The sequence below is a fragment of the Mrakia frigida genome (genome assembly GCF_051309035.1).
Source record: "Mrakia frigida strain ATCC 22029 unplaced genomic scaffold BDY24scaffold_5, whole genome shotgun sequence".
Taxonomy (NCBI): domain Eukaryota; kingdom Fungi; phylum Basidiomycota; class Tremellomycetes; order Cystofilobasidiales; family Mrakiaceae; genus Mrakia; species Mrakia frigida.
In genome coordinates, this window is record NW_027481276.1 from 378,998 (window position 1) to 404,211 (window position 25,214).

General features: G+C 53.4%; 11 protein-coding genes across 11 annotated transcripts; 5 read left to right on the forward strand and 6 right to left on the reverse strand.

Annotated features, from left to right (window-relative positions):
- Positions 1-101: 101 nt before the first annotated feature.
- BDY24DRAFT_438857 (NmrA-like family-domain-containing protein) lies at positions 102-2,048 on the forward strand (the record flags this gene model as incomplete). The annotated part of the gene is made up of 7 exons (XM_076644402.1): positions 102-132; positions 198-250; positions 347-546; positions 655-801; positions 891-991; positions 1,068-1,214; positions 1,761-2,048. The coding sequence occupies 7 exons, from the start codon at positions 102-104 to the stop codon at positions 1,835-1,837; spliced, it is 756 nt and encodes a 251-aa protein (XP_076499504.1). The 3' UTR covers positions 1,838-2,048.
- A 34-nt stretch (positions 2,049-2,082) lies between these two features.
- Positions 2,083-4,382, reverse strand: BDY24DRAFT_379347 (uncharacterized protein). Its single transcript, XM_076639039.1, has 8 exons — positions 3,943-4,382; positions 3,623-3,816; positions 3,351-3,550; positions 3,203-3,276; positions 2,829-3,128; positions 2,547-2,719; positions 2,399-2,473; positions 2,083-2,300 (listed from the first exon to the last, which is right to left on the reverse strand). Exons 1-8 carry the CDS (start codon positions 4,180-4,182, stop codon positions 2,129-2,131), a joined length of 1,428 nt encoding a protein of 475 aa, XP_076499505.1. The 5' UTR covers positions 4,183-4,382; the 3' UTR covers positions 2,083-2,128.
- A 557-nt stretch (positions 4,383-4,939) lies between these two features.
- On the reverse strand, positions 4,940-7,300 carry BDY24DRAFT_231013 (heat shock factor family protein). Its single transcript, XM_076636635.1, has 5 exons — positions 6,121-7,300; positions 5,906-6,014; positions 5,729-5,788; positions 5,480-5,644; positions 4,940-5,376 (listed from the first exon to the last, which is right to left on the reverse strand). Exons 1-5 carry the CDS (start codon positions 7,255-7,257, stop codon positions 5,201-5,203), a joined length of 1,647 nt encoding a protein of 548 aa, XP_076499506.1. The 5' UTR covers positions 7,258-7,300; the 3' UTR covers positions 4,940-5,200.
- Positions 7,301-7,889: 589 nt separating this feature from the next.
- On the forward strand, positions 7,890-8,994 carry BDY24DRAFT_379351 (uncharacterized protein). Its single transcript, XM_076639040.1, has 3 exons — positions 7,890-8,032; positions 8,108-8,177; positions 8,256-8,994. Exon 3 carries the CDS (start codon positions 8,342-8,344, stop codon positions 8,789-8,791), a length of 450 nt encoding a protein of 149 aa, XP_076499507.1. The 5' UTR covers positions 7,890-8,032; positions 8,108-8,177; positions 8,256-8,341; the 3' UTR covers positions 8,792-8,994.
- Position 8,995: 1 nt separating this feature from the next.
- CAB2 (phosphopantothenate--cysteine ligase CAB2) lies at positions 8,996-10,836 on the forward strand. The gene is made up of 6 exons (XM_076639041.1): positions 8,996-9,140; positions 9,243-9,277; positions 9,559-9,587; positions 9,793-10,181; positions 10,265-10,414; positions 10,515-10,836. The coding sequence occupies exons 1-6, from the start codon at positions 9,000-9,002 to the stop codon at positions 10,782-10,784; spliced, it is 1,014 nt and encodes a 337-aa protein (XP_076499508.1). The 5' UTR covers positions 8,996-8,999; the 3' UTR covers positions 10,785-10,836.
- A 1-nt stretch (position 10,837) lies between these two features.
- BDY24DRAFT_379359 (uncharacterized protein) lies at positions 10,838-12,486 on the forward strand. The gene is made up of 4 exons (XM_076639042.1): positions 10,838-11,110; positions 11,198-11,649; positions 11,736-12,051; positions 12,147-12,486. Exons 2-4 carry the CDS (start codon positions 11,231-11,233, stop codon positions 12,390-12,392), a joined length of 981 nt encoding a protein of 326 aa, XP_076499509.1. The 5' UTR covers positions 10,838-11,110; positions 11,198-11,230; the 3' UTR covers positions 12,393-12,486.
- A 113-nt stretch (positions 12,487-12,599) lies between these two features.
- Positions 12,600-15,077, reverse strand: BDY24DRAFT_412536 (FAD-binding oxidoreductase; the record flags this gene model as incomplete). The annotated part of the gene is made up of 13 exons (XM_076643072.1): positions 12,600-12,854; positions 12,930-12,998; positions 13,084-13,101; positions 13,183-13,295; positions 13,389-13,469; positions 13,538-13,667; positions 13,742-13,881; positions 13,969-14,100; positions 14,195-14,211; positions 14,277-14,461; positions 14,576-14,600; positions 14,817-14,881; positions 14,952-15,077. 13 exons carry the CDS (start codon positions 15,075-15,077, stop codon positions 12,600-12,602), a joined length of 1,356 nt encoding a protein of 451 aa, XP_076499510.1.
- A 503-nt stretch (positions 15,078-15,580) lies between these two features.
- BDY24DRAFT_412537 (uncharacterized protein) lies at positions 15,581-16,158 on the reverse strand (the record flags this gene model as incomplete). Its single annotated transcript, XM_076643073.1, has 4 exons — positions 15,581-15,589; positions 15,707-15,731; positions 15,876-16,007; positions 16,088-16,158. 4 exons carry the CDS (start codon positions 16,156-16,158, stop codon positions 15,581-15,583), a joined length of 237 nt encoding a protein of 78 aa, XP_076499511.1.
- Positions 16,159-16,468: 310 nt separating this feature from the next.
- On the reverse strand, positions 16,469-18,241 carry BDY24DRAFT_406022 (pectin lyase fold/virulence factor; the record flags this gene model as incomplete). The annotated part of the gene is made up of 9 exons (XM_076642681.1): positions 16,469-16,499; positions 16,569-16,709; positions 16,780-16,936; positions 17,031-17,084; positions 17,193-17,304; positions 17,397-17,535; positions 17,647-17,696; positions 17,820-18,004; positions 18,094-18,241. 9 exons carry the CDS (start codon positions 18,239-18,241, stop codon positions 16,469-16,471), a joined length of 1,017 nt encoding a protein of 338 aa, XP_076499512.1.
- A 940-nt stretch (positions 18,242-19,181) lies between these two features.
- Positions 19,182-21,286, reverse strand: BDY24DRAFT_379366 (uncharacterized protein). The gene is made up of 4 exons (XM_076639043.1): positions 20,259-21,286; positions 19,631-20,147; positions 19,475-19,565; positions 19,182-19,404 (listed from the first exon to the last, which is right to left on the reverse strand). Exons 1-2 carry the CDS (start codon positions 21,189-21,191, stop codon positions 19,662-19,664), a joined length of 1,419 nt encoding a protein of 472 aa, XP_076499513.1. The 5' UTR covers positions 21,192-21,286; the 3' UTR covers positions 19,182-19,404; positions 19,475-19,565; positions 19,631-19,661.
- A 749-nt stretch (positions 21,287-22,035) lies between these two features.
- On the forward strand, positions 22,036-25,080 carry BDY24DRAFT_412540 (uncharacterized protein; the record flags this gene model as incomplete). The annotated part of the gene is made up of 14 exons (XM_076643074.1): positions 22,036-22,085; positions 22,446-22,583; positions 22,650-22,665; positions 22,747-22,761; positions 22,817-22,945; positions 23,042-23,059; positions 23,119-23,126; positions 23,592-23,617; positions 23,692-23,804; positions 23,876-23,945; positions 24,030-24,124; positions 24,203-24,466; positions 24,556-24,736; positions 24,812-25,080. 14 exons carry the CDS (start codon positions 22,036-22,038, stop codon positions 25,078-25,080), a joined length of 1,392 nt encoding a protein of 463 aa, XP_076499514.1.
- Positions 25,081-25,214: the final 134 nt, after the last annotated feature.

Sequence of the window (25,214 nt, forward strand, 5' to 3'; positions counted from 1 at the left end):
GCTCGTTCTCCTCCTCCCTCTTTCCTTTTCCTCTTCCTCTCTCGATCTCCTCACACCACCAACCACCTCAACTCAAACCCAACTCTCTCTCAACCCTCAAAATGTCAACCAACACCTCCTTCGCCGTCCTTGGTGGACTGAGTCAAGGAGGAGCTTTCTCTGCGTCCCTTGCTGGCCCGGTTCGTTCGTTGCACGAGCTCTCGTCGCCCAACCCGGAATCAAGGTCAAAGTTCTCGCTAGAGCTTCAGCTGTGAGTGTTTCCGATCCCACAATCCTATATCTGTCGAGATGAGCCGAAGAGGCGACCTTCCGGAAGGAGAGGGCTGATCATAATGCCGTTTCGAAGATCAACACTCCCGCGTCTCGAGAAGTGGCTGGTTTGGGAGTTTCTATCGAGGAAGCCGATTATGACTCGCCCGAGTCTTTGGAGAAGGTTTTGGAAGGGGTGGAGGTTGTTGTATCGACGTTGGGGGGTCCTGGGTTGAAGAGCCAGCCTGCTTTGGCGATGGCGACGAAGACGGTCGACGTCAAGTTGTTCGTTCCCTCGTGAGTTCTCGATCTTCTGTATCGTTCTGCCCTTGTCCTCGAGGGATGAACTCGCGAGCTATGAAGCTGACCTTTGAGTCTTGTCTCTCGCTTCGGTTTGAAAAACAGAGAGTTCGGAAACGACACCAGAGGGATCTCGTCGGATCATCCTCTCGCGCGAAAGATGGAGTTCCAAGCTACCCTCAAGGAGATTGACCTTCCCTCAGCTGTGTTCTTCAACGGAATTTACGCCGATTTCATCAAGACTTTCATGTCGTGAGTAGTTTGTTCTTTCAAGCGTCCAAAAGCAGAACCTCAAGTTGAGGACGCGTCGCCCTTCCTTTTCTTTCTTCCTGTTCTCACAGCGTCAAAGACGATCAAATCCTCATCACCGGAGAAAGAAAGGCCAATGTCTCCTTCACCGCTCGAGCAGACGTCTCTTCCTTTCTCGCTCACGTTCTCACTCGTTCGTCTCTTCCCGTCGCGTCTCTTTCAACACCTCCTCTTCACTGACTCGTCCCTCCCGCTCTTCTTCTTTCCAGACCTCCATCTCTCTCAACTCGCCAACTCTGTCTTCCTCATCGAAGGTCACGGAACCAACTACCTCGCTCTCGCCACTGCTCTTCAAGAGAAGCAACCGTCGCTCAAGATCGTTCACGAGACGCACGAGGAAGCGCTGAAGAAGTGCTGTACAAGGAAGGAGATATCGCTGAGTGGTTGAGGGTTGAGTGGGATAAGGGGAATGGAGCAAGTGGCCCAGACCAAAGAGGAGATCTCGAACGGATTGTTCCCTGGATGAAAACCGGCTCGAGTTGAGGAGTTTCTGTGAGGCGAAGAAGAGAACGACGCAACCTTTGTTTTGCTTCTTCGGTTTCTGTCATGCTCTTCACGCTTTCGAAATGCGGAACGAAGTTTTGTAGCATTATGCGTTTCATGAGTCCTCTCGCCCTCGTCTCGCCGAAAAACTGAGAGAGAGAAGTCGGGTGGAGGGGCACGCTCATCGTCGTCGTGTCGTCCGATGCTCACCACATGAACGGATACGGCATCGACCTCGAAGACGTGGGGATAAGCAGCCTGGAAGTGAGTTTCTTTTCGTCTCTTGACTCCTCTCTTCACCTGCGACTGACTTCATTCCACTGACGGCTCTTGCAAACCATCTCTCCTTCGAGTGAATCCATCGTACGACTTTTCTTCGTCCGACAGCCCACTCACGGTTTGGTGTCTCGTCTATACAGACTTCATCGACAAGGACGGAAACCTTAACAACGTCGACTACTTCTGGACGACTCCATCCCGAGGAGCCGCAACGTGAGCACTCTCTTTCTTCGACGCGTCTCGGCCACGTCTCGCTCACTTCGTCTTCTCACCCTTCAGCTTCCTCACCGCCGCCTTCGCTCCTTCTTCCACTCTCTTCAAAAGGAGACGTCGTGAGCAACTCTCCCTACATCATCTACAACCAAGTCGGAAAAGCGGCAGACTTGGTTCGAGACGAGGAGAAAGCGGAGAAGCTTCGGTCGATGAGCCAGGAGTTGGTGGGGGAGAAGTTTGCCTCTCTTTTTTTTTTTCGACTTATCGAAGCAACTGAATAAGTGTATCTACGATGTCAATAAGCTTCTCCGACCTTCCTCCCCAACGAAGCCGACGCGTCGTTCCTGAACTCGTTCCCCTCTAACGGCAAGCTCGACCCGAGTGCAGCCGCTCGAAAAGATGAAAGCAGTTCCTTCTCTTCATCGAGGAGCTTCTCGGTAGGCTCGTCACACTTGCAAGGTACTCGTCTGTCGAACCGAAGAAGCGGAAGAGAGCCAGAGAATCGATCAGCTTCGGTTCGCTTTGAGGGGGCAGAACGAGGGGATGCGAGGCGAATGGGACGAACACTTCGATGGGAACGAAGACCTCGGGACGGGGTGTATAGTTGGGGAGCGAGAGTCGATCAGGGAGACATCCGCATCTGAAAAGAGGAGAAGGACGGGTCGTCAGCAGGAGATAAAGATCAGAAGGGCTGATCAACGAGGTGAACTGACCCGGCGAGAAAGACTGGCTGGCGAAGGACGCTGGCTATCATGACCTTCGTCGGAGTTGATGGTGGATCCGTTGGAGTCAAGGTGAAGTACAGGTCAACGACCAGCTCGGAAGAGATCCGAATCGACGTGTCGGTTTGAGGGTAAGTCGACGGTCGAAGGACCATATCGTCGGGCTAAAGGAGAAGGCGAAGAGAAGAAAGAGGATAAAGAGTCAGTTGAAAAAAAAGGGGAGACTCGAAGAAGCGGTGCTGTTCGCACCGGAAGAAGAGAAGAGCGACTCACGATCCTGGCGACCTGCTCGAAAGTCCAAGCATCTCCCACAGACGCGTCAAACAGCATCTCCTCCCCTTCCCGTCCATCTTGCAGTAGCCTCGACAGGCTATTAGAACCATAAGGTCCCTTCCATCCACTCTCGAGAACCGAACCCTTCAAGAGGACTCGCGTCGTCTTCGTTGGCCGAAAGCGGAACGAAGTGAGGTCTCCCTTTTGCTCGATGTAGACCTTGATGGCGTAGACTCGTAGCGTTGGGGGTGGAGAGTGGAGGGAGAGAAAGATCCGAAGAGGTCCTGCTACCATGAAATGCTGTTCCATAGATAGAGAAAGGAACGAGGTCAGAGACGCGACCGAAAGAAGGAAAAGAAGAAGCGACGACGAACCGAGGACGACGCTTCGAGCGAACATGGACCGAGCTCCTCGGTGTGTCCCTCCACCCTAAGAGCTAACCTTAAGCCTGTAAAGGAGATGCGAGAAGGAAGGAAATCAGCAAGACTGGAGGCGAATAGAAGAAACGACGAGGCGACTCACTGTCGTCCGAAGATCCCATCGAAGGAGCAGCTACCACGTAGACTTGCTCTTCCGCAACCAAGTCCTTAGATCCAAAAAATCCCTTGAATCCAGATACTGTCCCGATGGCATAATGGAATAGTGTTGCAAAGGCTTTGCGATCTCTAGTCGATCCAGCGTGGACTGGGGCTGAGTGAGGGAGAGCGAGGAGGAACTCGAAGCTGAGGGAAGCATCGATATCAGCTCGAAAGCGAACGGTAGAGGCCAAGAGAGCAGTCGAGGATTAAACTTACCTGTTGAGACCTTTCTCGAGCTGGACGTCTTTGAGAACGACCTCCTTCGCGAAGACCTCGTCCTCCTCCCGACTCCCTCCTCGATCCTGAGGGAAGCTGAGGCTTTGACGAGCGACGATCTTGACTGAGATCTGTGGGACGATCTTCCTCTGAGTGCTGACAACTTGAAGGTATCCACCAGCTTTGGCCCAGCTCTAGACGAAGGCACGCGAAGGAAAAGGAAGGAAGAAAGGGAGGAGAGGAGGAGACGATGGTGAGCTCGACGTTTCCTTCCTTTCCTCCCTCAAACCCCTTCCTTCTCAGTCTCAGTATACACTCACCTCCTCCTGCTCAACACTAGCCCTACTACTATCCCGTACTTCCTCTGGACATAAGATGATCCCTCCTTGCGAGAAGGAGAAGATCTTGACCGAGTCCTTCTTGAGATCGAGGTTGAGCAGGAGGGCTGAATGTGCTGGATGAGTAGGGTCCGGATGTAGAGCAGAAAGGGAAGGAACGATGGAGATGGCGTCCTTGGACGGGGGAGTGTAGCTTGGTAGGCGAGAAGAGGAAGCTTCCATCGTGGAAGAGTGGGCGAAGGTGGGAGGAGAAGAGAGGGAGGAGGGAGGAAGTTGAGCTCGAAGATGAGGTTCGAGTTGCTTTTCTGCCTGGTTGAAGAGCTGAAAGCCGGCGAGGTCCTACTAGATAAGCTGAAGCGGTAGAATGAACTCTGAAAGGGGCGTCTTCTGCTAGGGGAAGGATTTCGAGGTCGACGTTGGTGCATCAGCGAGGGAAAGAGGAAGGCGCGAAGCTCGCTTCGAGTCGGCCCTCGAGCTCGCCTCGTTCTCTCCGCCTTGCCAGCTCTGATTGTTACTTGTCTGTCTGGAAGACTCTCCTTGCCAAAACATACTCAGAGCTTCGAGAAATAGGTTCCCGTTACTCTGTGAGTTCAAACGGCTTTCGTCCTCACTCGACTCTTTCGTCAACACCCTCCCCTCCCGCGTTTTCTTTGTCCTCGTACTGACCTTCGTTCTTCGTTCCTCCTTCCCTTCATCTATACCATTATCATCCCCTGCCAATGCTACGAGCCCACAGAACCAATCCTAGAAGCAGAACGGGAGTGGCTGAAGTCTTGTCAAGCCGCGGCTGCAGTTTTCCTCGACGCGTCGGGCTCGAGTTCGCTAAGAGTCCAACCGGCGTCCGATGCGTCTATTTCGCCAGGGAGTAAGGCAGAGGAACCTTATTGATCGTATCGATGATCGCTTCTCCATCAGCGCTTGGTAGAGAGTGGAGAAGAAGGAAGCAGAAGAGGGAGGAGGCGTGTACATAAAGTCATGGCAGAAAAACTCGAGGCAAACGGCGAGCTTCTTATGAAAAATTGTGTGTACAGCTAAGAGACAAAAGGGACGCATACTAGAGAGGAGAGAGGAGCCGAGAAGAAAGAAAACAGGATACAGTAAGGAACGGAGACACGAGAGGAGAGGCGATCGAAAAGAGAATGCGACGCGATATCTACACGAGGAGACGAGAAGAGACGAAAGGAACAACACAAGGAGCGCAACAGCGAAACGTAAAGAAGCTAAGCTAGGAGGAGCAAGACTACGTCGATCCGATGCCTCTGGTAGCGTTCCTCGTCGTCCTGCTCCTTCGACTCTCCTCGTCCCTCCTCTTCAAAACTGAGCCAGCAGCGACGGGAAGCTTCATCCCAGGGACTCGAGGGTGCATCTGCTTGAGGAGTTCGGGGTGCTCGCGTTGGAAGCAGGGGTGGCCGAAGCCTGAGATGCAGGGGAAGAGAAGGAGGAAAAGGAGAGTCAGGCTTCGAAGAGAGGTGAACGTCGCCAAACGAGCGAACACAAAGAGAAGAAAGAGGAGACGAACCAGAGGCAATGACCGTCCTCTCGAAGGAGATGGGTGTCGAGGGTCCTCCGAGAGAAGTCAAGGAGGATCCGAGGGTCGCTGGGTGGAAGGGAGAGGGTCGAAAGGAAGAGCGAGAGGTTGCGTCGGACGGGAGGAGGTATTCGACGGGAACGCGTTGGAAGGAGTCTGAAGATCGATAGTGAAGACGCAAAACAAGATCAGACTCAATCTAAAAGACACTAAAAAGGAGGAATGGTCCCGAGGACTCACAGAGATTGCATTGACGAATGAAGGAGGTCAACTTGCTGTGACGAAAGAATCGAGGGAGGACTATAGGGCGCAGATTAAAGACCAGAGAAGGAGGGAAGCTCAAGTCAGTGATTGAGATAGAAAGGGAAGAAGTGACAGAATGGGCAAAGACGTGATTAGAACGAGGCCCATGCTCACCAACGCTCACGAACTCGTCCTCGTTCTCCTTCAACAAAACGAACGACCTCCCGTCTTTTGCCCAGAGGAGGAACCGACTGTACTCCGAGTGGTTGACAATGTGCCAGAGCTGAGCGGTGGAAGAAACCAGGAAGATAAAAATTAGCACAGAAAACGCCCCTTCAGGCGACCAAACAAACGAGGAAAAGAGACGGAGAAAAACGAGAGAGACTGACCTTCGAGATAAAGGCAGTGGTTTGCTCTCCTGGCAGCTCTCCGTTATCACTCTGAGCCCTAATATCCGATACTGCATCCTCCTCTGGTACCGAGGCTGGACCTAGCGTCTCTACGGGAGGACTCTCGACCTTCGCAGCGATCTCGACCGGACGCGTCGCGACGAAGGCCTCCTCCTCCGCTTCCATCCCAAACGAAAGGTCCTCCGGGTGCAGCATGTTCTCCAGCTCGAGCGAACCTCCGAAGAGGGACTCCTTGGAGTCTTCCTCTCCGAAGAGAGGCGGGGCAGCGGGAAAGGGAGCCGTCAAGCTGGAGAGTACGTCGTCCTCGAACGTGTGCTGATGTTGGTACTGATCTTGTTGGTACTGGATGGGATGAGAGTTGTGGAGTTGGAGGAGGTTCGAAAACACTCCGGGTAGATGTTTGGATTGGTGTGGGAAGAAGTAAGGGCTGGGGGAGAGGAGAATGTCGTTGAAAGGTGAAGCGATGGAATCGGTGGAGGACGAGGAGACGGAGGAGGGGTAGTGATTGAGGTCGACTGACGAGTCTCGTTGATCCGAAGACGCTCTCTTGTAGAAGTTGTTTGAAGAGAACTCCGAAGAAGGTTCCCATGCGTTGGCTGTGGCGAAGGAAGGAAGAGGGAAGGTGGTGGGCAGGGAAGAGGTGGCGACGGCCGTCGCGGGCTGAACGCCCTTTCGTCCTTCTTTTTGTTGCTGAAGCTGATTTCGAAGCATGTCGGCCCTGTACTGTTTCCTTCTGTTGAAGATAGATGGAGGACCGATGGAAACTCCTTTAAGGAGGAGGGAGGGAGGTCCTGCGACTTGATAAGGAGGAAGCGAGCTAGTGGCGGTGGGCACGCCGAGGGAGTTCGTCGAGGGAGGAGGAAGAGGAGAAGGATTGGCGTGTTCGTTCTGGAGAGGATGAGTTGTGTTGGAGATGGGGATGAGAGGGCAAGAGTTGAGAAAGTAAGGGCACTGAGAGAGGGAAGAAGGGAGAGGGAATGGGGTGTAGGGCAAGAAAGAGAGAGTCAGGGTCTCCGGTCGAGGGTCAGGTCGACGGTCGTAACGAATGTTCTGCTTGGGCTTCGAAGAGCTGGAGGGATTTGAAGCAGATGGTGGGCTGACCTGGGAGAGTCGCATAATGAACAGCTTGCTCTGGTTGAGATGTTTCACGGTTTGTAGCTCAAAGAAGGAAATCCTGAATCTCAAAGGAGGGAGGGAGGAGGGGCTCTTTCAGCATCATCAGCACTCCGCATTTTTAATTTGGCGAAACCTCTCATCTGGAGAGAACAAGCGCAGAAGCAAAACAAGGTCGATCTTTTCTCACCGTACCGTGGGTTGGGATTCTTCGAGCTCTTCCTTTTCCTCCTCTTCTTCCTCTGGCCTTGACCTTCGCTACCTCTCCCAAACCGAAGGTGAAGTCAGCGAGAGCATGATAGCTTCCCTCTCGTATCATCAAGCATTGATTCTAGACGAATGGAGCTCGAAACAGCAGCGTCGAACAGACGGGAGAGCCGTCGATTCTTTGAACGATCAAAAACCAAACAAGTCGACGACGCAAGGAAAATCTAAGTCTGCTTTGGGCCAAACTGCGTCTATTGCCATTCGTCGTTTCCCATCCCACGTTCATGGGAAGTGCTAGCGCAGATTGAGGAGGGGGTGAGAGAGAAAGAGAGGGAGAGAGCGCGAGAGACAAAAGAGAGAGCACGTCGTCGCCAGCCTGTTTTCTTGTGCAGTTCATGACAGGTCGAAGGAGAAGCAAAGATATACAGAGACCGAAATTAAGCTCGTAGGGAGAAAGTAGGACGAAGAGAGGACGGCTGGATCGAGAAGTTAGAACGACTCGAGAGGGAGGAGAAGGGAGTTTCTTCGGAGAGTGTGCTGGTTAGAGCGGGAGCCATGGGGTCTACCAAAACTGCGATGGAAAGAGCTTAATCAGCATCGCGTGCAGGAGAAAGAAAGGGGAGAGAGAAAAGGAAGAAGGACTCACGCGTCGTCTAGCTGATCACCTCCTCGAGTCCCTGAACGGTTCCGGATCTTTGTTGCGGCGAATTTGAGACCTAAGAACAAAGAAAGAAGAGAAGGTCAGAATCGGTCGAACATCGGAGCAGCCTCAGGGAAGGGGCGGGAGGACGAACGGGAAGATCTCGGTTGGTGAAGACGTCCTCTTTCTCCAGCGACAGCTGTCTCGCTGCTCCTGTCGAGCTCTTCCTCTTCCTGTACAATGGAAGTCAAGTATTCTTCCAGCTCCTCCGATGAGACATTCCACTCGTCCAGGATTGGTAGAGAGCGGAGAGGGAGGGAGGAAGCAAGGCCGAGCTCTCTCCCTCCGGGAAGCCCACGTCTCCAATCCCTGGTTGCCTGCTTGAACGCGAAAGCTCGAACGACGACGGTAGCCAAGAGACCTCTACTTCGGTTGACGCCTGTACTCTACCTGCTAGTCCTCCTTTTGGGAGACCGAGCAGCGTTGGGAGGAGGAGCGACGTCGCTGATCAAACCAAACGGCGTTGGTTGGAGCGAAAGGAGAGTCTGGAGGAAGAACCGAAGGGGTTGGAGCTCCAGAGTGGGCAAAAAGAGTCTGCCAGGTAGTCTTGTGCGGAGGTTTGGTGGTCACCGGAGCGAGTGGCGGTGGTCAGAGAAGGACGGGAGGGAGGGCAGGAGGGAAGCGAGTTGAGTCTCGTAGGGGTCGACGTCGGCGAAGATTGTAGAGCCCCTTCGCTCGGTTTAGGTTGAGAACCGAAGAATCCGCTACAGTGTACTGAGCTCAAAGAAGGAGTTCAGAATCGCTGAGGAATCCATGCCGGAGAAGCAGAGCCGTCGAGATGGTGAGGGTTGAAGTCGAAAAGTGTCGAGCTTCTTTCTGCTTCCCTCAACCAGCGACCATGGCCGATCAAACGACTTATACGACAGACTCTTACTTCGAGACTCAAGAACGGCCTGCCAGCTTAGATGCTGAGGTATCTAAAGTGCGAGATTGGGTCACGACGATGAAGAGCAGAGGGAAACGGATCGTCCTTGTCACAGTGAGTCTTCCTCCCTTCTTTCCCTCCCTTCTCTGCTGTTTTCGGCAGCTTCTTTCAGATCACAACCCCTCAAGCTGACCTCTATGTCGTTCTCCTACTCAGAGCGGTGGTACTTCAGTTCCTTTGGAGAAGAACATGTGAGTTTTGAGCGAGTTCGTGAGCTTCGAAGGAAGGGAGGAAGGGGGAGATCGAGCTCAACTCGTCGAGTCAGCCCTGACCTCGGCGACGTTCTTTGGCCTTTCCTCATCTCTGGTACCCTCTTTCATGGAGAATAGCCCTCCCGAGATGCTGTTGCCCTGCTTTGATTCTCGAAAGCTGGGGCTAGACGACTGGAAGGGCATGTTTTTCAAAGGAGATCGACAAGAGCTTGAACGACGGCTGACCCCCTTCCTTCCTCGCTCGTCTTTCTTCCTCTCAGGGTTCGATTCCTTGACAACTTTTCAGCAGGTCAGTACCAATTTATCGACCAGCTGTCGTTCGAGCTTGTCCGAGGCTTGTTCGAAGTTTTTCTGCCGACTCACCGTCTTGAGATCGGCCTCAACGAAATCCCCCGACTTTCCCTCCTTGTCTCGACGTCGACTCTGCAGCTTCCCTCGACGTTTCTGTGGCAGAGAGCTGATCGTTTTTTGCTCTGTACTTTACTTTCCACCAGGAACTCGAGGAGCAACCTCAGCAGAATACTTCCTCGCCCACTCCTACGCCGTCATCTTCCTTCACCGCCAACACTCCCTCCTCCCCTTCACTCGCCATTACTCCCACTCCACCCACCCTTTCCTCGACCTTCTTCAGATCGACCCCGTCACCTCAGCCATCTCGGTAGACCCGTCCTCCACTTCCGACCTCCTCCCAATACTGAAACGGCATCTCGAAGTCAAGGAGGAAGGCACCCTCCTCAGCGTTCCTTTCGTCACCGTCAACGAGTACCTCTGGCTGCTCAAGGGCGTGAGCGAGGTCATGGGTGGCCCAAATGGGATTGGGAGGAAGGGCATGTTTTATCTGGCTGCAGCTGTGTCTGATTTCTTCTTGCCGGGGACGAGAATGGTGAGTTCGAACGACGATCGACGTCCGTTCCCTTCTATCCAGAGAGCTGATGTCTTCCTCTCCCTTCCTTCCCTTGGCTGCAGTCCGAGCACAAAATTCAATCTGGAAACGGTGTGGCAACAGATTCTTCCGTCGAGAACGGTCGTCTAACGCTCTCGATGGATCAAGTCCCCAAGATCCTTCGACCGCTCGTCGAGGAATGGACGAAGGAAGGCTACATCGTTTCTTTCAAGGTTGGTGGTCCCTTCACTCTTCTCTCCTTCTCGTTCCTCTCTCCTCTCCGTACTTTCATCTCCCCGCATTGACCTCTCCATCGCTCTTTCTTCTTTCCAGCTCGAAACCGACCCCTCCCTCCTCCTCCCCAAAAGTCGAGCCGCCCTCTCTCGGTACGGTCACCAGCTCGTCATCGGAAACGACCTTCATCGTAGGAAACTCGAGGTCGTGTTTGTTGAGCCTCTAGCAGGAGGAGTGGCCGGAGAGGAGGGAGGGAAGTTTAAGGAGAGTTGGGTGAGGTTGGGAGAGGGAAAGAAGGAGATTGAGGAGGAGATTGTAGAAGAACTGGTGAAGAGGCATACAACGTGGATAGATGGCGGGAAGGTGTGAGATCTTTATGGAGTTCTTAGGCAGGGATGAAGTTGTGGGAAAGGAAAGGACGAAGGATGAGGGCGACGCGAGTGTTCTCTCACCGAGGCGTCGCCGAGCAGAAGGATTTCTCGTGCTCCTCGTCGAACTGGGGATGCGTTATACAGGTCTCAGACTGCAAAAATATGGAGAGACATTGAAACAGATCTGCCTCCGCTCTGAACTTGCAGAGGCGGAGCGAGGAACGGTCTGAGCTCGGATCGACTTCTGACGGCCATTCCCTTCTCCTCCCTCCCTCCTCACCCCCATCCACAACCTCGGATACTGGAAATCGTATCGCCTACACTGTGAGTGTATCTCCATTCCCCCATCGATGGATCTATAGAAAGAGCCAAAGCTGACCGAGACGCTTCCCTTCCCGACCCTTCGTCAAGCTCACCTCCTCCACCTTCCCTTCCCTCCTCTCGATGGCCTATCGATCCAAGCTCGCCAACCGTCCCTCTCCTTCGTCCTCTCCCACCCGATCATCCTTCTTCCCTCCCTCTACGGACTCGCTCTTCTCCTCCTTCCCTGGATCCTCACCTTTCCCAGCTCCTCGTCAAAGGACCTCCTCAACTCCGTCGACGTCCTCCTCCTCCGCAACTCAGGCAACCATCAGGGACCTACCCACAGAGATCGTTCTCGCTATCTCTTCCTATCTCTACCTTCCTCCGACCGAATACTCGTCCTCTCACGAGCGGAATCTGGACTTGAGGAGTTTGGGCCTGGCAGGAGGGAAAGGGATTCAGGCTGTTGTGCGAGCGGTTCTGTTTGAGGAGACTTATTGTTCGACAGAGAAGGAAGTTCGGTGGTTGTTGGGGAGGAAGGAGCTGATGGGGTTGATAAGGTGAGTACTGAAGTTGCGCGTTTTTTTCTGTCTCTACAAAGGGAGACACACGTCCAACTCGAGCTCGCCTTCCTTCCCTCTCCCAGGTCCTTCACTCTTCAAACTCCTCCCCTCGCTCTCCATCTCCATCTACTCCTACTTCATCTACGGAATATCTCGTCACTTACTCTCAACTGCAAACTCACAACCGTCACCACTCAAAAACTCCTCCTCCCTCTCCTCCCTCAATCGCTCCCGAACCTCCTCTCCCTCAACCTCGCTTTCGCCGAAGATGTCAGGCCAGCTCTCGTCGGATCCATAGCAGAACGCCTTCCAACCTCTCTGGAACGCTTAGGATTGAGCACCATTTTCATGGACGGAGGGCTACTTGCAGAGGTGGTGATGTGGGAGGAGAACGAGATCGTGAGTTTCGTTTCTGTCTTCGACGCGTCGACTTCACGTCTTCTTCCTGTTCAGCGAACGACTGACACTGAGACCTTACTTATCGCCACTCACAGAACGCGGTTCTTCTCCTTCTCTCTCAAAGAGTCCCCTCCCTCACCTCCCTCTCGCTTCCACTTCATCTCCTCCCTCCCGTCACCCTCGACCTCGTCCTCGTCGACGACACCCTCGATCCCTCGTCAGATCCCCTCCTTTCCCTCGAGCCTTACCGTCGCAAATGGGGAGATCGATCTCGGGCTTTGTTTGGGTTCCGGTTGAAGAGGGTCAAGTTCGGGGGATGGGAGCAGAGGTGGGACGCGTAGGTTGAAGTCATTTTCGTCTTCGTTTCTTTCAGTCTCTAGCCGGTGCTTCGATTTTCATTGTTGTTTACGCTCTCGGGATGTTGTACCGAGTATGCTTCTCTTCGTTCTTCGGCGCAGCGAGACAAGAAAGCAGAGGCAAGAGATCAAGCAAGGTCGTTGAAAAAGAAACTGAAAACATCGTCAACCGAAATCCCTACGTACACTCCCTCATCCGAACCAGCTCCTGAAAACCTTCTCAGGGTCGTACTTCGCATTGATCTCCCTCAACCTAGCAAGGTTCTCTTCCCCGAACGTCGCTCTGGCCCTCTCGTCCTTCTTCTTCTCCTGAGTTGCCCCGTCCTCGGATTCGAAGTTGATATAGGAGATCTGAGAGCCTCCTAGTCGACGGATGGCCGAAGCGACGTCTCGAGCGGAAGAGAGCTGGCCGGGGGTGTAGTCGATTTCGGTGTCGAGGTGGATTTGCTGGAGGAAAAGAAGGGCAACGGGATTTCAGCGACGCGTTTGGGAGGAGACGAGGAAAGGGAAAGAAGGACGCACGTTTATACCTCGTTGGAAGAAGGGAGTGCCATGAGGGTCGACTTTCGAAGCTGCGTCCCAGTTGTAGAGCTGGGTGAAAAGAGAGGGAAGGCAAGATCGAAGTCAGCCTCAGAGTCGCTTCGAACGAACGTTGAATGAGCGAAGGCAGACGAACCAAGAACATGATTTTGATCTGGTTGTAGAAACGATCGAGGAGCAGGTCAGCATAATCTAAGAGTCCTTCGTTAGAAGGAGCAAGATAAGGGCTACTCACGTCGATGAGTCCGGGTCGTTCGCCAGCATGAACGGCGTCGAGCTGTTTCAAAGCGGCAGCTACGGTCTCCTCCGAAAGCTTGGAAAGGACCGACGACGTTTGGTACTTGGTAGCTGATGCGGGCAAAAGGAGAGAGACGTTCAGTTAAGGTCGGGTAGTGCACCGATTCGAATTGAACGACGCGTCGAAACTAGAAACGAGCTCACCTCCTCGAACTTGGAAACCAGAGAGCTGAGTATTGACCTCCGAGGAAGGAATCTCTCTCAAATCCTTCCCCGTGAAGGCAGCTGAAGAGATGAAAGAAGGGAACATATTAGACGAAGGTTCGACAAGAAGAATCGAAAGCGAGACTCACTTTCGAGGATCTCTCCGAACTTCTGTTGACCCACCTCGACAGGTCCGTTGTAGACGGCGAGGAACAGGAGAAGAGGTTTTCCCTCCATGTAGAGACACGCCAGGGCTCCCATCTCCTCGGGAGTTCGAACCTGGTGTCGAGAAGCAAACGAAACGAAACCCAACTCAGTAGGACGCGACGTGACTCTGAAGAAGGAAAGCTCACCTCGAGCCACTTGTGAATCTTCGGCATCAAGATAGGAAGCTGACCTGTTTCGAACAGGGCGATTCCGAAACCGATGGTAGGTCGTTGATCGTGAAGTCGGAAGGTGAAGGAAGTGACGGCGCCGAAAGCTCCTCCTCCTCCTGGGTGAGAAACAAGAGAGAGAGAGTCTGATGAGTCAGTTAGAGCCTATACGAGTGTACGAAATACGATATCAGAAGACTGCTGACCTCTGATAGCCCAGTATAGATCAGGGTTCGACTCGGCGTCGGCTCGAACGATCTCTCCTGAAGCGAGAACGACCGTAGCGGCGAGGATGTTGTCGACGACCAACGAGGTTGTACCCATGAGGGTACCAAGACCTGGAACCATTTGAAACGAAGAGAGAAGGGAGAGTCAGACTGGGATTTCAAGCGGAGGGAAGAGACTTCTCAAGCCGCGACGCGTCCAACTCACCTCCTCCCAGCGACAGTCTAGGCTCAAACACAACAGAGTTCGTCAGCGTTCAGGATCTGAATACAAGAAACATTCTACTCACCCTCCTACCCCAGTATCGTTCACTGCTCCTGCGGCAACAGCGAGGCTGAACGGAGCGATCGCCTCCTCGATGGCTTTGAATCGAGCTCCTCCTCCAACGACGGCAGTCTTGTTGGCGACATCGACGACTACGGAGTTGACGTATCTTCCGAGATCGACAACGAGTCCTCCGGAGGTGCTGCTCGCCTGAAGGAGTGAAGAGGGAAAAGAGGAGGACCGCGAAACGAGAAGAAGACGAGTTAGCTGGCAACGCGACGCGTTTCAGACATGCCACTTGAACGTAAAAGCATTCCTACGTACTCCTGCAGCTGAATGACCTCCTCCGCTATGAGATTCAGCCCAGAAAGAGGCAGAATAGTCAGCTCGAGGCGATGAAGACGGAGGTGACGAATGAAAGCACCGCGCTCGCTCTTCTCTTCTTTTTTCCTTCTTCGCCACCTCGAAAGTCGGCGAAAGTTGAACATACCAGACGACCAACTCAACCTTCTCTCTTCCCGCCCATTTGATGAGAGCTGAGACGTCCTCGTCGGTTCAAGGGTACGCGACGACTCCAGCAGGTCGGATGGAGGAAGCTATCCATCTGTCGATGGACTTGGAGTAGTCGGGCTACGTTCAGAGGAAGTGGATTAGCCAAGGTCTCAGCTGTAAAGGGGATGGAGCAAAAAATCAAACTCACTGAATCAGGGAAGACGAGATCGCCAGTGAAAGACGGGGGGGAGCCAGGAGTTCGGAGAAAGTTGATCGCCTCCGTCCAAGGAGTTGAAGTTTTGGAAGACGCATCGGGTTGAGTGGAAGTAGACATTGCAGGAAGGCGGACGAGATTGAGAAAGAAGTTCGAGAGGTTGTGATGGTTGGAGGAGAAGAAGGAAGAGAGGAGGACAGCTTGGAAGTCAGCTGAAACGGAGGCGTAACATCCGAACGGAAGCGTCGGCGTTCTCTTCCTTTTTTTTTGCTTCTTTTTACGATTTGCGACGATGGATGAGAGGTAGAGGGAAAGGGGATGGTTTTATCGATGCAACAGGGGGAGGAGGCTGAGAAGGGAGCGTTGAACCAAACGACGCGACGGCGTCAAACGCGACTTCACTTCTTCTCCCAGTTTCTTCGAGACTTCTTAGCTTATATCTCTCTCGCATCGACGGATATAAGGAATCATCAAAGATAAGGAGATCGTCAAAGAGAGGAAGAAACAAAGGAAGAGAAGATGCATAACCTCCTGCTCGCCCACTCGGCCACTCCGTCGAAATCGAAAGACGACAATTTCAGCTGTTGCTAAGAAATAGAGGGAAGGCATTTGAGCTTACCCTCCTACTCCGACTTCATTGAAAGACGGAGCCGTAACAACGAGGTGCGAGTCAGCGAATCGAAGGTGCGACGCGACGAGAGTTCCGACCAAATCAAGCCACGAAGCAGGACGAAGAAGGTCGAACTCACTCCTCCGGATGAATGACCTCCTCTGCTACTCGATTAAAATAAAATGAGCAGACGATCAGCAAAGGTGGAGCGAAAAGCTGAAGAAGGCGACCTCTTCCTCCTCTTCCCGCCTCTCCTCCGTCGCCCCTCTCCTCATCTCACCCCTCCCGGGATGATAAGATGTGCTAACCAGACAGCAAATTCAACCTTCTCCTCTCCAGCCCATTTGATCAGAGTCGAGACGTCCTCCTGAGTCCGAGGGTAGGCGACGGCTCCAGCGGGAAGAACCGACCCATCGGTCGATGGCTTTGGTGTACTAGGTCTGGGATTGAGAGGAAGAAGACAAACGGAGATCGGTAAAGATGTTCGAGAGAAGCAAGAATGAGAAACGAAGAGACTGACCGAGTCAGGGAAGACGAGATCTCCCGCGAAGGAGGAGAGCGCATTTGAAGTTCGAAGAGAGTTGATGGCATCGGTGAGGGTCCCAGAAGGAGCTTGAATGGGTTCGTCGAAGGTAGTTGAAGTAGTCACGTTGAGCTGAGTGGGATCTGTGAGAGAAAAAGTGAAGAAGACGGTGGTGCTTCAGGAAAGAAGAAGAACAGTTCGAGAAGCTGATGAGGCTGAACGCTCTGAAGGCGGTGCAGGTTCCTCGACTTCTGTGAGTTGGATGGATGTTGGAGTAGAAACGTCATTCAAGAAGCCAGTGGATGTTCAAAAGCAAGGGAGAGGCTAGCAGGGGGCGAAGGGGACTCGATTCGACGCGACGACCCTTCTCCGACCCGATCAAAGGAAGGAAGCGTCGACCCAAGTTTTGCTGATAAGCAAAAGTCGAGAAAGAGGAGTCAGAGAGGCATTTTCGGGGGCACGAGCTGTAGCCACTCACTAATCAGAGCCCAGGACCGTCGTCGCAGAAACAGCCGAAGACAGTTTCGTTGCGAACGAGGCGAGACTTGTGGTCGAAGCTCCAGCTCCAGTGTTCGAGTACTCGCCGAAGGTTACATGACCGGTCCTGGTATCGCTCGAGCTGATAATCGAAAAGGGAAAGAGTCAGTGGTAGACCTCAGGGAAGCTAAAGGAGAGAGAATGTAACGAACCTCCAAACGGACCAGTGAGCGGGGTTGATGTGAGCGCCGAGGGACGAATACTGGAAGACCACTCTGGCGTAATCACCCCAGGGACGACCGAGGTAGACGCTGGTCCCAGTGGAGCTCGAAGTAGAGGTGATGTAGCAAGAGTCGAAGACGTAGTAGCCTGAGAAAAGATGAAAGAGAGAGAGGCGTCGAGGGTCAGTCTCGGGATTATCGAACGAGGCAAAACAGAATGGGGAAGGGGAATGTAGACGAACTAGAATCAGCGGAGAATCGACCTGAAGCGGTGATGGACCCAACGCCACTTGAAGCTGAAGAAAAGAAAAGGGAGCGAGAGGGAGAAGGTCAACACGTGAGTTGAACGAGCGAACGAAGAATGCTCGTCAACAGCGTAGAATCGACGAGTTCTTGATACAGACCGATGGTGGATTTGTAGAAGAAGGCTTGACCGTACTGTCCGAACACGTAGTCCACAGCTCCAGCAACAAGGGAAGATCCGTAGAACTGCGTTCCGGTTTGGGCGAGGAGGGTCTGTCGAAAGCGAGAGGAAGAGGTCAGCTCCAGTCAATGGATCGCTTGGTATTGAGAATGAAAAGACGAAAGCTGAAAGAAGAAGAACGAACGTCTTGGTATCCAGTAAGCTGGCAAGCGTAGTAGCCCTGCTTCGAACCGTAGGCTGAGACAGCGATGGCTTGAACTCCAGAGCCATGGGTGTTCTTGACGTTGACGTTGTACAGAGCGAAGTTGTCCTTGTGGACTCGCCTGAATGGAGGAAGAAGATGAATCGAGAAACGAGATCAGTTCGAATTGTACGCGGTTTCTTCGACGCGTCGCTCGTTCGCTCTTCCTCATCTCTCTTCTCTTCGAACTCACAGGGTTCCACTTGCATCATCGGAGCCAGCAGAGGTGAGAGTAGCTCCGTACTAGAGGTCGAAGGGACGAGTTCAAAAGGGGGGAGATAGCGAGAGGACAAAACAACAACAGCAAAAACAAAGGTCAGCATCGACTCGAGGCTTTTCGAGGAAGACTAGACGGTGCGAGCTCACCTGAAGCGTAACAGTATTCTTGGTGTAGTCAAGAGGAGTGTTGGTCTCTCCGTAGATCTTGAGGGATCCGGATCGAGTGATGTAGACTGAGAGGAGAGCAAAAGTCAGCGACGGTTTTCTTTTTGACGGCGACAAGGGGAAGCCGTGAAAATAAACAAAGATCGCTTTTGCGTCTGATCCAGTTCCTATGGGCGAAGGGAGGGAGAAAAGAAGGGGCGAGAGGTCAGCGAGCTCGAAAGGTGTAGGAGCGAGAGAGAGAGACGAGAGCACGAACCAGCAGCAGCGACAGCTTTAGAAATCGTCGAGTACTCTCCCGTCTTGGTTCCTGTCCCTCTGACGATTAACGCTCCCGAGGGAGGCGCACTCAAAGCCAAGGCGAAGATAGGAAGGGAGAGGAGGGTGAGAAGGAGGCGAAGCATCATTTCGAGAGGGCGACGATTGAGACGAAGAGGAGGAGGAAGTGAAGGTTCGAAGTCAGAAGCAACCAGAGGGCCTGCCTGCGACTTTTCGAGAGTCTACGCAGGGTCAGCAGGAGGGTTTGAGGGAGTCTACCGGTCCGTGGAGAAGAAACAGAGCGGGAGGGGAGAGGAAAGGAGCGACGGAGTCGATAGGGCGAGGTGAAACTGAGGCTAGCCGATTTGAACAGGACCGGCCCAGACAGGAGAGACACGAAACGTGGTTTCCTGCAGCCTGTATGGAAATAGACCGAGGGAAGAGGGAAGGGAAACGTGACCTTGACGCGTTTCGCAAGAGAGAGAGAAGAGGGAAGCGAAACTCAACTCGTTCCGCCATCACAACGAGCGCTCAAGTCCTTCTCGTTCCTTTGTCTGGGATCTAGAACGATGCTTATGCCTATAGGGGTCGAATTTGGCGCGTCCAGTTTGATGAGAACCGTCTGGAAGAGAGAGGAGAGAGGGAACGAGGATGTCGGACGAGTTTGGCAAAGAAGGAGCAGCGAACGACGGCCATCAGTCTGCGATCCTAGAGAAAAGGACACGTATGCCCCTCAGCTAGAGACTCGAGAGGTCAGTGAGAGAGCGATGCGATCAGCTGGCGAGCTACATAGGGCAAGAGGGAGGGAGGGAGGATACGGCGATGAAAGGGAAGGAAGGGCAGGAGAGGTGGTGAGCTCGACGTTTCCGCTCCTCTCTTCCCTCTCCCCTCAAAAGCGTGGAAGATAGGCTCACCTCTGATCGGATAGGACCAAATTGAGCTCTTGGCGTACGAAGGTGAACCTCCCACTTCTCCTTCGGGGTGCTGGACGTCGTTGGAAGGTGAACGGACGAGGTGGAGCTTCGTTCGACTCTTTCCTCCCTTCCTTCCCTTTCTTTCCCTTGTTTAATCTCTCGCCCTTCTCCGATATCTTCTACAATCAAGCTGGAGTTCATCGTCGTAGAGAAAGAGTTCTAGAGAGAAGAGAACAAAGCTAAACTACCTAAAGAGATAAAACGAAGAGGGAGGTCGAGAAAGAGACGAGACGAGAGATCAAAAGCGAAACAGAATTGGAGGGAGGGGGGTGTATAGATATGTATCGAAGGGAACGAGAGAGGTTTTATGTGTTAAGTGTTCGAAGGTAGAGAGGGATCTGCGAGGAACGGAAGAGATCAGTGAGGTGAAGAGGCTCAAGGAAAGAGGGGAGAGGAAGAGAGCCTCACGATGTGTCGAAAGCGAAGGACGAGAGAAGCCTAGCAGGACCGAAGCGTTGAAGAGCGCACGAGATGGATGACGAGGAGCGAGCGAGATGATCTGCGAGCGAAGAGAGAGGTCAGTTGCGGTTTGGCCCGAAGGAGAAGAAGGAGACTGAAGCTCACCTTCCAAAGAACCGACCTGCTGCCTTCCTCCTCACATGTTCTGCTGGTCGTGCATCTGGGACTGATGCTGCTGCATCATCTGCTGCTGATGAAGAGCTGCCTGCATCGCCTGGACCTGCTGATACTGCTGGAGTTCGTAGAGCGCCCGTTGATCGGCGAGAGAGTGTCCTCCATCTGGAACGCTGAACGACTGATGGTGCTGAGGGTGAGGCTCGACGAAGGGCTGCTGCTGCTGTTGTTGCTGGTTCTGCTGGAGCTGGTAGGCGAGAGCTTGTTCGATGATAGGGAGAGGGTTGACAGGGTGATCCTGCTGCTGGTGATCCTGGTGGACGAAATGGTTGAGTTGATCGTCTGGGAGGTGGAGATCGAGGTGACCGTTGTTGACTCCTCCTGATCCTTCGGCGTGCTGATGTTGCTGCTGCTGCTGGGCGTGGAGCTCGTCCTGTTGCTGTTGCTGGAGCATCATTCCTGCGAGTCCAATCATGCCCTCGTCGTCCTCGTCCTTCGGTCCACCCCCCTTCGAAAGGCAAGCGAAGGAAGCAAAGGAAGGTCAGCTTCTCTTCCTCCCTTTCTTCTCCTTGAACGCATCCATCCATCCAGAACAAAGGAAGCCAAAAACGAGACTCACAGACTTCAACATCTCCCTCCTCTTAGCCTCTGCCTCCTTCAACAAGGTACTCTTGTTCTTGCTCCCCTTGGGTCTCCCACTTCCAGGCTTCCTGTCCTTCCTCGGCTTGGGGTTTCCCTCCTCGTCCAACGACACCTCCCTCTTCTTCCTCGGAGCCTTGAACTCCTCTCCGTCCCTGGCGGGCTTGTCTCCAGCAGCGACCTTGTTCTTGGAGCCAGGAGGTCGTCCTCGTTTCCTTCCTGAAGGGTTGGCGTTGGGATTCGACGACTTGGACTTCTTGGTCGGAGGACCTCCTTCTCCGTCGTCGTCGTCTCCGTCGTAGGAGGCTTGATCTCCGAGGGGAGGAGGATCAAAGAGGACGGATGCTGCTGCGAGAGCGGACGGGGAGTGAGGAGGGAGGTTGGGCTGAGGGAGGAGATGAGGTGGGGGTTGGTAAGGCGAGTCGGATCTCTCGTCCTCGGATGGAGGAGCCTTCTGCTTCTGCTTCTGCTTCTTCGCTCCTCCTTCTCCTCCTCCTGCAAGTTCCTCGTCGTCCTCGTCCTCGTCGTCGTCGTCCTCGTCGTAAGCGATCTTAGCTCTGGTTGCTCTGGCTGGCTGCCTTCTTCCTCCTTCCCTTGGAACGCCTGAGGGAGCTGCTGAAGGGGATTCGTTGTTTGAGGACGAGGTCGAAGCTCGTTTCGAGGGTTTCGATGTTTTCGGTTTCCCCTTGCCTGGAGGTCGTCCTCTCTTCCTTTTCGGAGGATCTTCAGGAGCGGGAGGAGGAGGAGGTTGAGGAAGGTGATCCGAAGAAGCAGGAGAGAGGGAGGGAGAGTGGTGAGGTTCGACCGCTGAAGGAAGAGGAGGAGCAGGAGCGGCCGCTGCTTCTGGGACGACGGGAGCGTCCTCAAGAGGAGCGGCGAGGAATTCTCCCAAATCGACAGGTGCAGGTTCCATCAGGGGCGAAGAGGCGAGCGGATGGAGGGGAAGAGGAGAGTGGATGCTTGGATGGGGAGCTGTAGGGGGGACCTTGAAGTTGATGATGGTCGTTTGGAGGAGACTCGTGTTTTAAAGAAAAAAAAGCGTCTGTGTCCTGGGTTGGAAACGGTTTCGTCCCTCCGCTTTGTAAAAACCTAGGAGGTCGTCGAAGGATTTGACTCCCAAGACACAGACGAGCACAATGCTATCAAATTTGAATGAGAAAAATGTAAAGAAAAGGAGCCAATCGAGCTCTTCCGCTTTGGTTCGACACCCTCCTCCTCCCGACTCGACGCCGACCTCACCTCTCTCCTTCCCTCCCTTCTTTATCCTTCCCCAATATCTTCGCTCCCTCGGAATTGTCAACATCGCACAATACATCCATCAGCGTGGTCGACTGTGGTATTTACAGTTTCTTATCTTCAGTATGAAGAACTGAGAAGAGCCACGAACGAGCTCGACCGTCCTTCCCTTCCTCCCTCCCTCTTGTCTCCTTCCCACTGCTACTCTACAGCATCGGCAAAGGATGCATGCGCCTCAGCTAACCCCAATGACCTTCTGGATGCTCCCTCTTTTTTCGGATGGCATCGGATACCAGCCTTTGGACGAGCAAACGCAACCTCGAGCTCATCATACTGCTTCCTCCCTGGCTCGACCTTCTTGCCTTCCTCGCTGGGATTGTCCCTTCCTCACCCTTCTACCTTTGCTGTCTCGACCCAGCTGAATCGCCCACTTTCTTTCTCGCTGAACGACTCTTTCTCCTTCCCTCAAAAGAGCAGGAGGAGCAAGACGAGTCTTCGCCCCATCTCACTCCTCCTCCCCTATGCCTTCGTCGGCCTACGTCCATGTGCGTCTGCTCAGTCCGTCCCAGCAGTTCGATGCCCACTTTACTTCTACCAGAGATGATACGACGAGCTTTTCGAAGATCTCCGGATACTCCCTTCTCTGGGAGTCCTCCTCCACTCTTCTCCCCCGTTCTCCTCACGACTCAACTGACCTCCCTCTCTTCCTTCCACCCTTGCCTCTTTTTCGCAAGCCCTGAAGCATTGCTGTAGGATGTCTCGGTGATTTCTCTGTCTTGATTTGATTGAGGAAAGTGGAGAGAACGAAGGTGTGCGACGCGTCGTCGAGTCCTCTTCACGAGTCGCTCGTACGACGTCGCCCATCACCCATATGACTCTCTTGTTTGCCCTTATCTTTTCCTTTGTTTTCATCCTTCATCTCGCTCAACAGTTACGGATACACTCGACTGTTCTCGCATCTCTCGATCTCGTTGATCACCTCCCTCACCTTCCTCAACCTCGGATCCTCCGTCCAAGATCTACAATACAGAGTATTCGCCATTTCTATCGCCACTGTTCTCTCCGCTATGTAAGTCATACATCCATACACATATTCCAGTTGAAACGTTAGACTGACCTTCGTTCTCCCTCGCAGCGTCATCTCCCAAGTCGTGCGTCGCCTCTCTCTCCCTCGCTCTCTCTTCCTCCGTCACACCCTCACTGACCCACTCTCGCATTTTTGTTTGCTGCAGGACCCCATCTACACCGTGAACAGGCAGACTCTCGAGCGAGAAGCTCACCTCTCTTCTCTCCCTTCCTCAGTCAGTCGTCGTCGACGCAGCCCTCCTCGTCGTTCTTTCGGTCATTGCTGTCGTCGTACCCGTCACGGCCGTTCATCAACAGAGGATTATGCTTGCCGTTGACCATGAGAAGCTCGAGAAGTCTGGGAGCGTTTGAGGAGAGCGTGTGAGTTCAGTTTTCTTCGCACTCCGCTCACTCGGTTTTTTCGTCAAGCTCACCGTTGTCTCTTCTCTCCCTTTCGTACAGAGACTTCCTTTGAGAGGGGTGGAAAGTCTCTCAAGTCGTGATCGAGCCGTATAGCTGACTCTGTCATTGAATCTCAGGAGCGAAGGTTCGTCCGTCTCTCTCTTTCTAACTTCGACGCGTCCTTTTCATCGAGCTGATCGCTTCTCCGTCCTCCTTTGAGCTTCCTTTCTTCTTGTCCTTAGACCCAGACGGGATCGCTACTCTTTCAGTCCGGGAAGACGTGAACCTAGCTTAGTTATCTTACATTATTTGGTGAGTCTTCCTCCTCGCCGATCAAACTCTCGTTCGTCCAACCCGTCTTCAGTTCGGAGAGCTCCCTTTTCTACACGCAGCTCACCTCGAATGTGCTCGAGCAGCCGAGATGAAACGAGTGACAGATCAATTGTCACACTGCCAAAAACGGAGTCAGGGGAAGATCTTATCGAAGGAAGACTCAGGCTGCCGTCGAGAGCAGGAGGCCTCGTCGTTGGCTGCCTCCTCGCTTCCACACCTCCTCTTCATTCTGAGCTCATCAAGGAGTTCTCCCTCAACCTCCACTTTCTTCGCTCAGCTCAACGACTCTCATGATCATCCCTAGTTCGTTCCTTACCTCCTCATCTATACCACCCGTCGCTGACCTTCGTTCTGTGCTTCCTCCTTTCCCCCCCAAGCTCCTTCCATCCTCGCAGCTCAAGAACCTCCGCCTAGGTGGGATCTCCGTCGACCCGTCTCAAGTCTTACTCGGCTCTCACATAGGGTGCTCAAGATTATCGCGCTGACCTTCGTGAGCAAAACTTCGTTTCTGCTTTGAGTCGGAACGAACGACCTGACTCCTTTTCGATCGTCCTCTCTCAGACTTTCGTCGTCTTTCTCTTGAGCATCATCTTCGCGGGGAAGAGACTGACCTCTGTCAGCGACGATGGAAGTGAGTAATGGACGATGGGAGCCGACGGACGACGCGCGTCGAGAAGAAACCTGAACCTCTCCTTGCTCTTCCTCTCTTTCACAGCAACGTCCGGCATGAAAGCTCTGGGAGTCATCATCGGTCTTATCTACCTCGCCTTTGCGGCTGTGAATTTTGGAGGCGCCGCTGCTGGGTTGAAGGTACGTTGGGAAACGATGTCGAGACGACGCGTTGTTTCATCGTTGCTCACTCCCTCTTCTTCTCCCTCTTCCGGTCAGGATGACGCCCGTCTCTTCCGACTATACTCCTTGGCTTCTCTCGTCAACATTGGTCTGATCGGAGTCGCTGGAATCCTGGACGTCGTTTCTCACTTTGCGTTCAAGTCAGCCATCAACTCGCAATGCAGATCCAACTCGACGGGCAAGGAATTCACTCCCGAAGGAGAGTCCGAGAAGGTCATCTACACCGAGGAGGAGGCCATCAACTACTGCAACGAGCTCTACAAGAAGAACAGTTGGGGATCACCGGTTTGGATGATTCTCGTTCGTTGTTCCGTTCGAACGGACGCGTCGCCTTTTTCCACCTGCTTCTTTCTCATTGACTATCTGCTTTTTTTTTCTCACCGATTCAGGCCATCCTTCTAGCTTCGATCGCTTCCCTCCTCGCTTTCGCCTACGCTCAAAAGCTCGTCAACCTTCAAAGCTCCTCCTCGTTTCCTATCAACGCCGTCCGTCCACCTCACGACCAGCAGGATCATGATCTCCGGCCTTATCCATCTTCTCAGTATACCTCCGAGGAAACACCTGCATACAGTGAGTTCTTTCTCGATTTTTCCGTTTCCAGCCGAAGTCGAAAGGCCGAGTCTGACTTCGTTGTTCTTTCGGAAGCCTCTCCTTCCTCCATCAAACCGTTCCTCGAACCTGCTTCCAAGACGTACATCAACGCACAAGAGGACGCTTGGAACCAAGCTACGCTGTCTTCCCCGGAGAGGGAGGAACGGAAGCAGCATCGAGACGGGACGGGAAGCTCGGTTGGGATGAACAAGGCTGAAGAGCAGGCGTGGGAAGAGGCTCAAAGTCGTAGCTCTCAGACGGAAACCTCTGATCCGTTCTCGGGAGGAGGCAGTGGCGTCGAGAGAGGAGGTGGAAGGGGATGAACGCTGGAACTGAACGACGCGTCGATTTGCTTTGCGCTTTTAGTTTTCTTCTTTTTAACGATGGACATTACTTGAAGATCGAAAGGATCGCCAAACCCAGTCTTTCGGACGGCGAGATTTGATCTTCAGTTCGA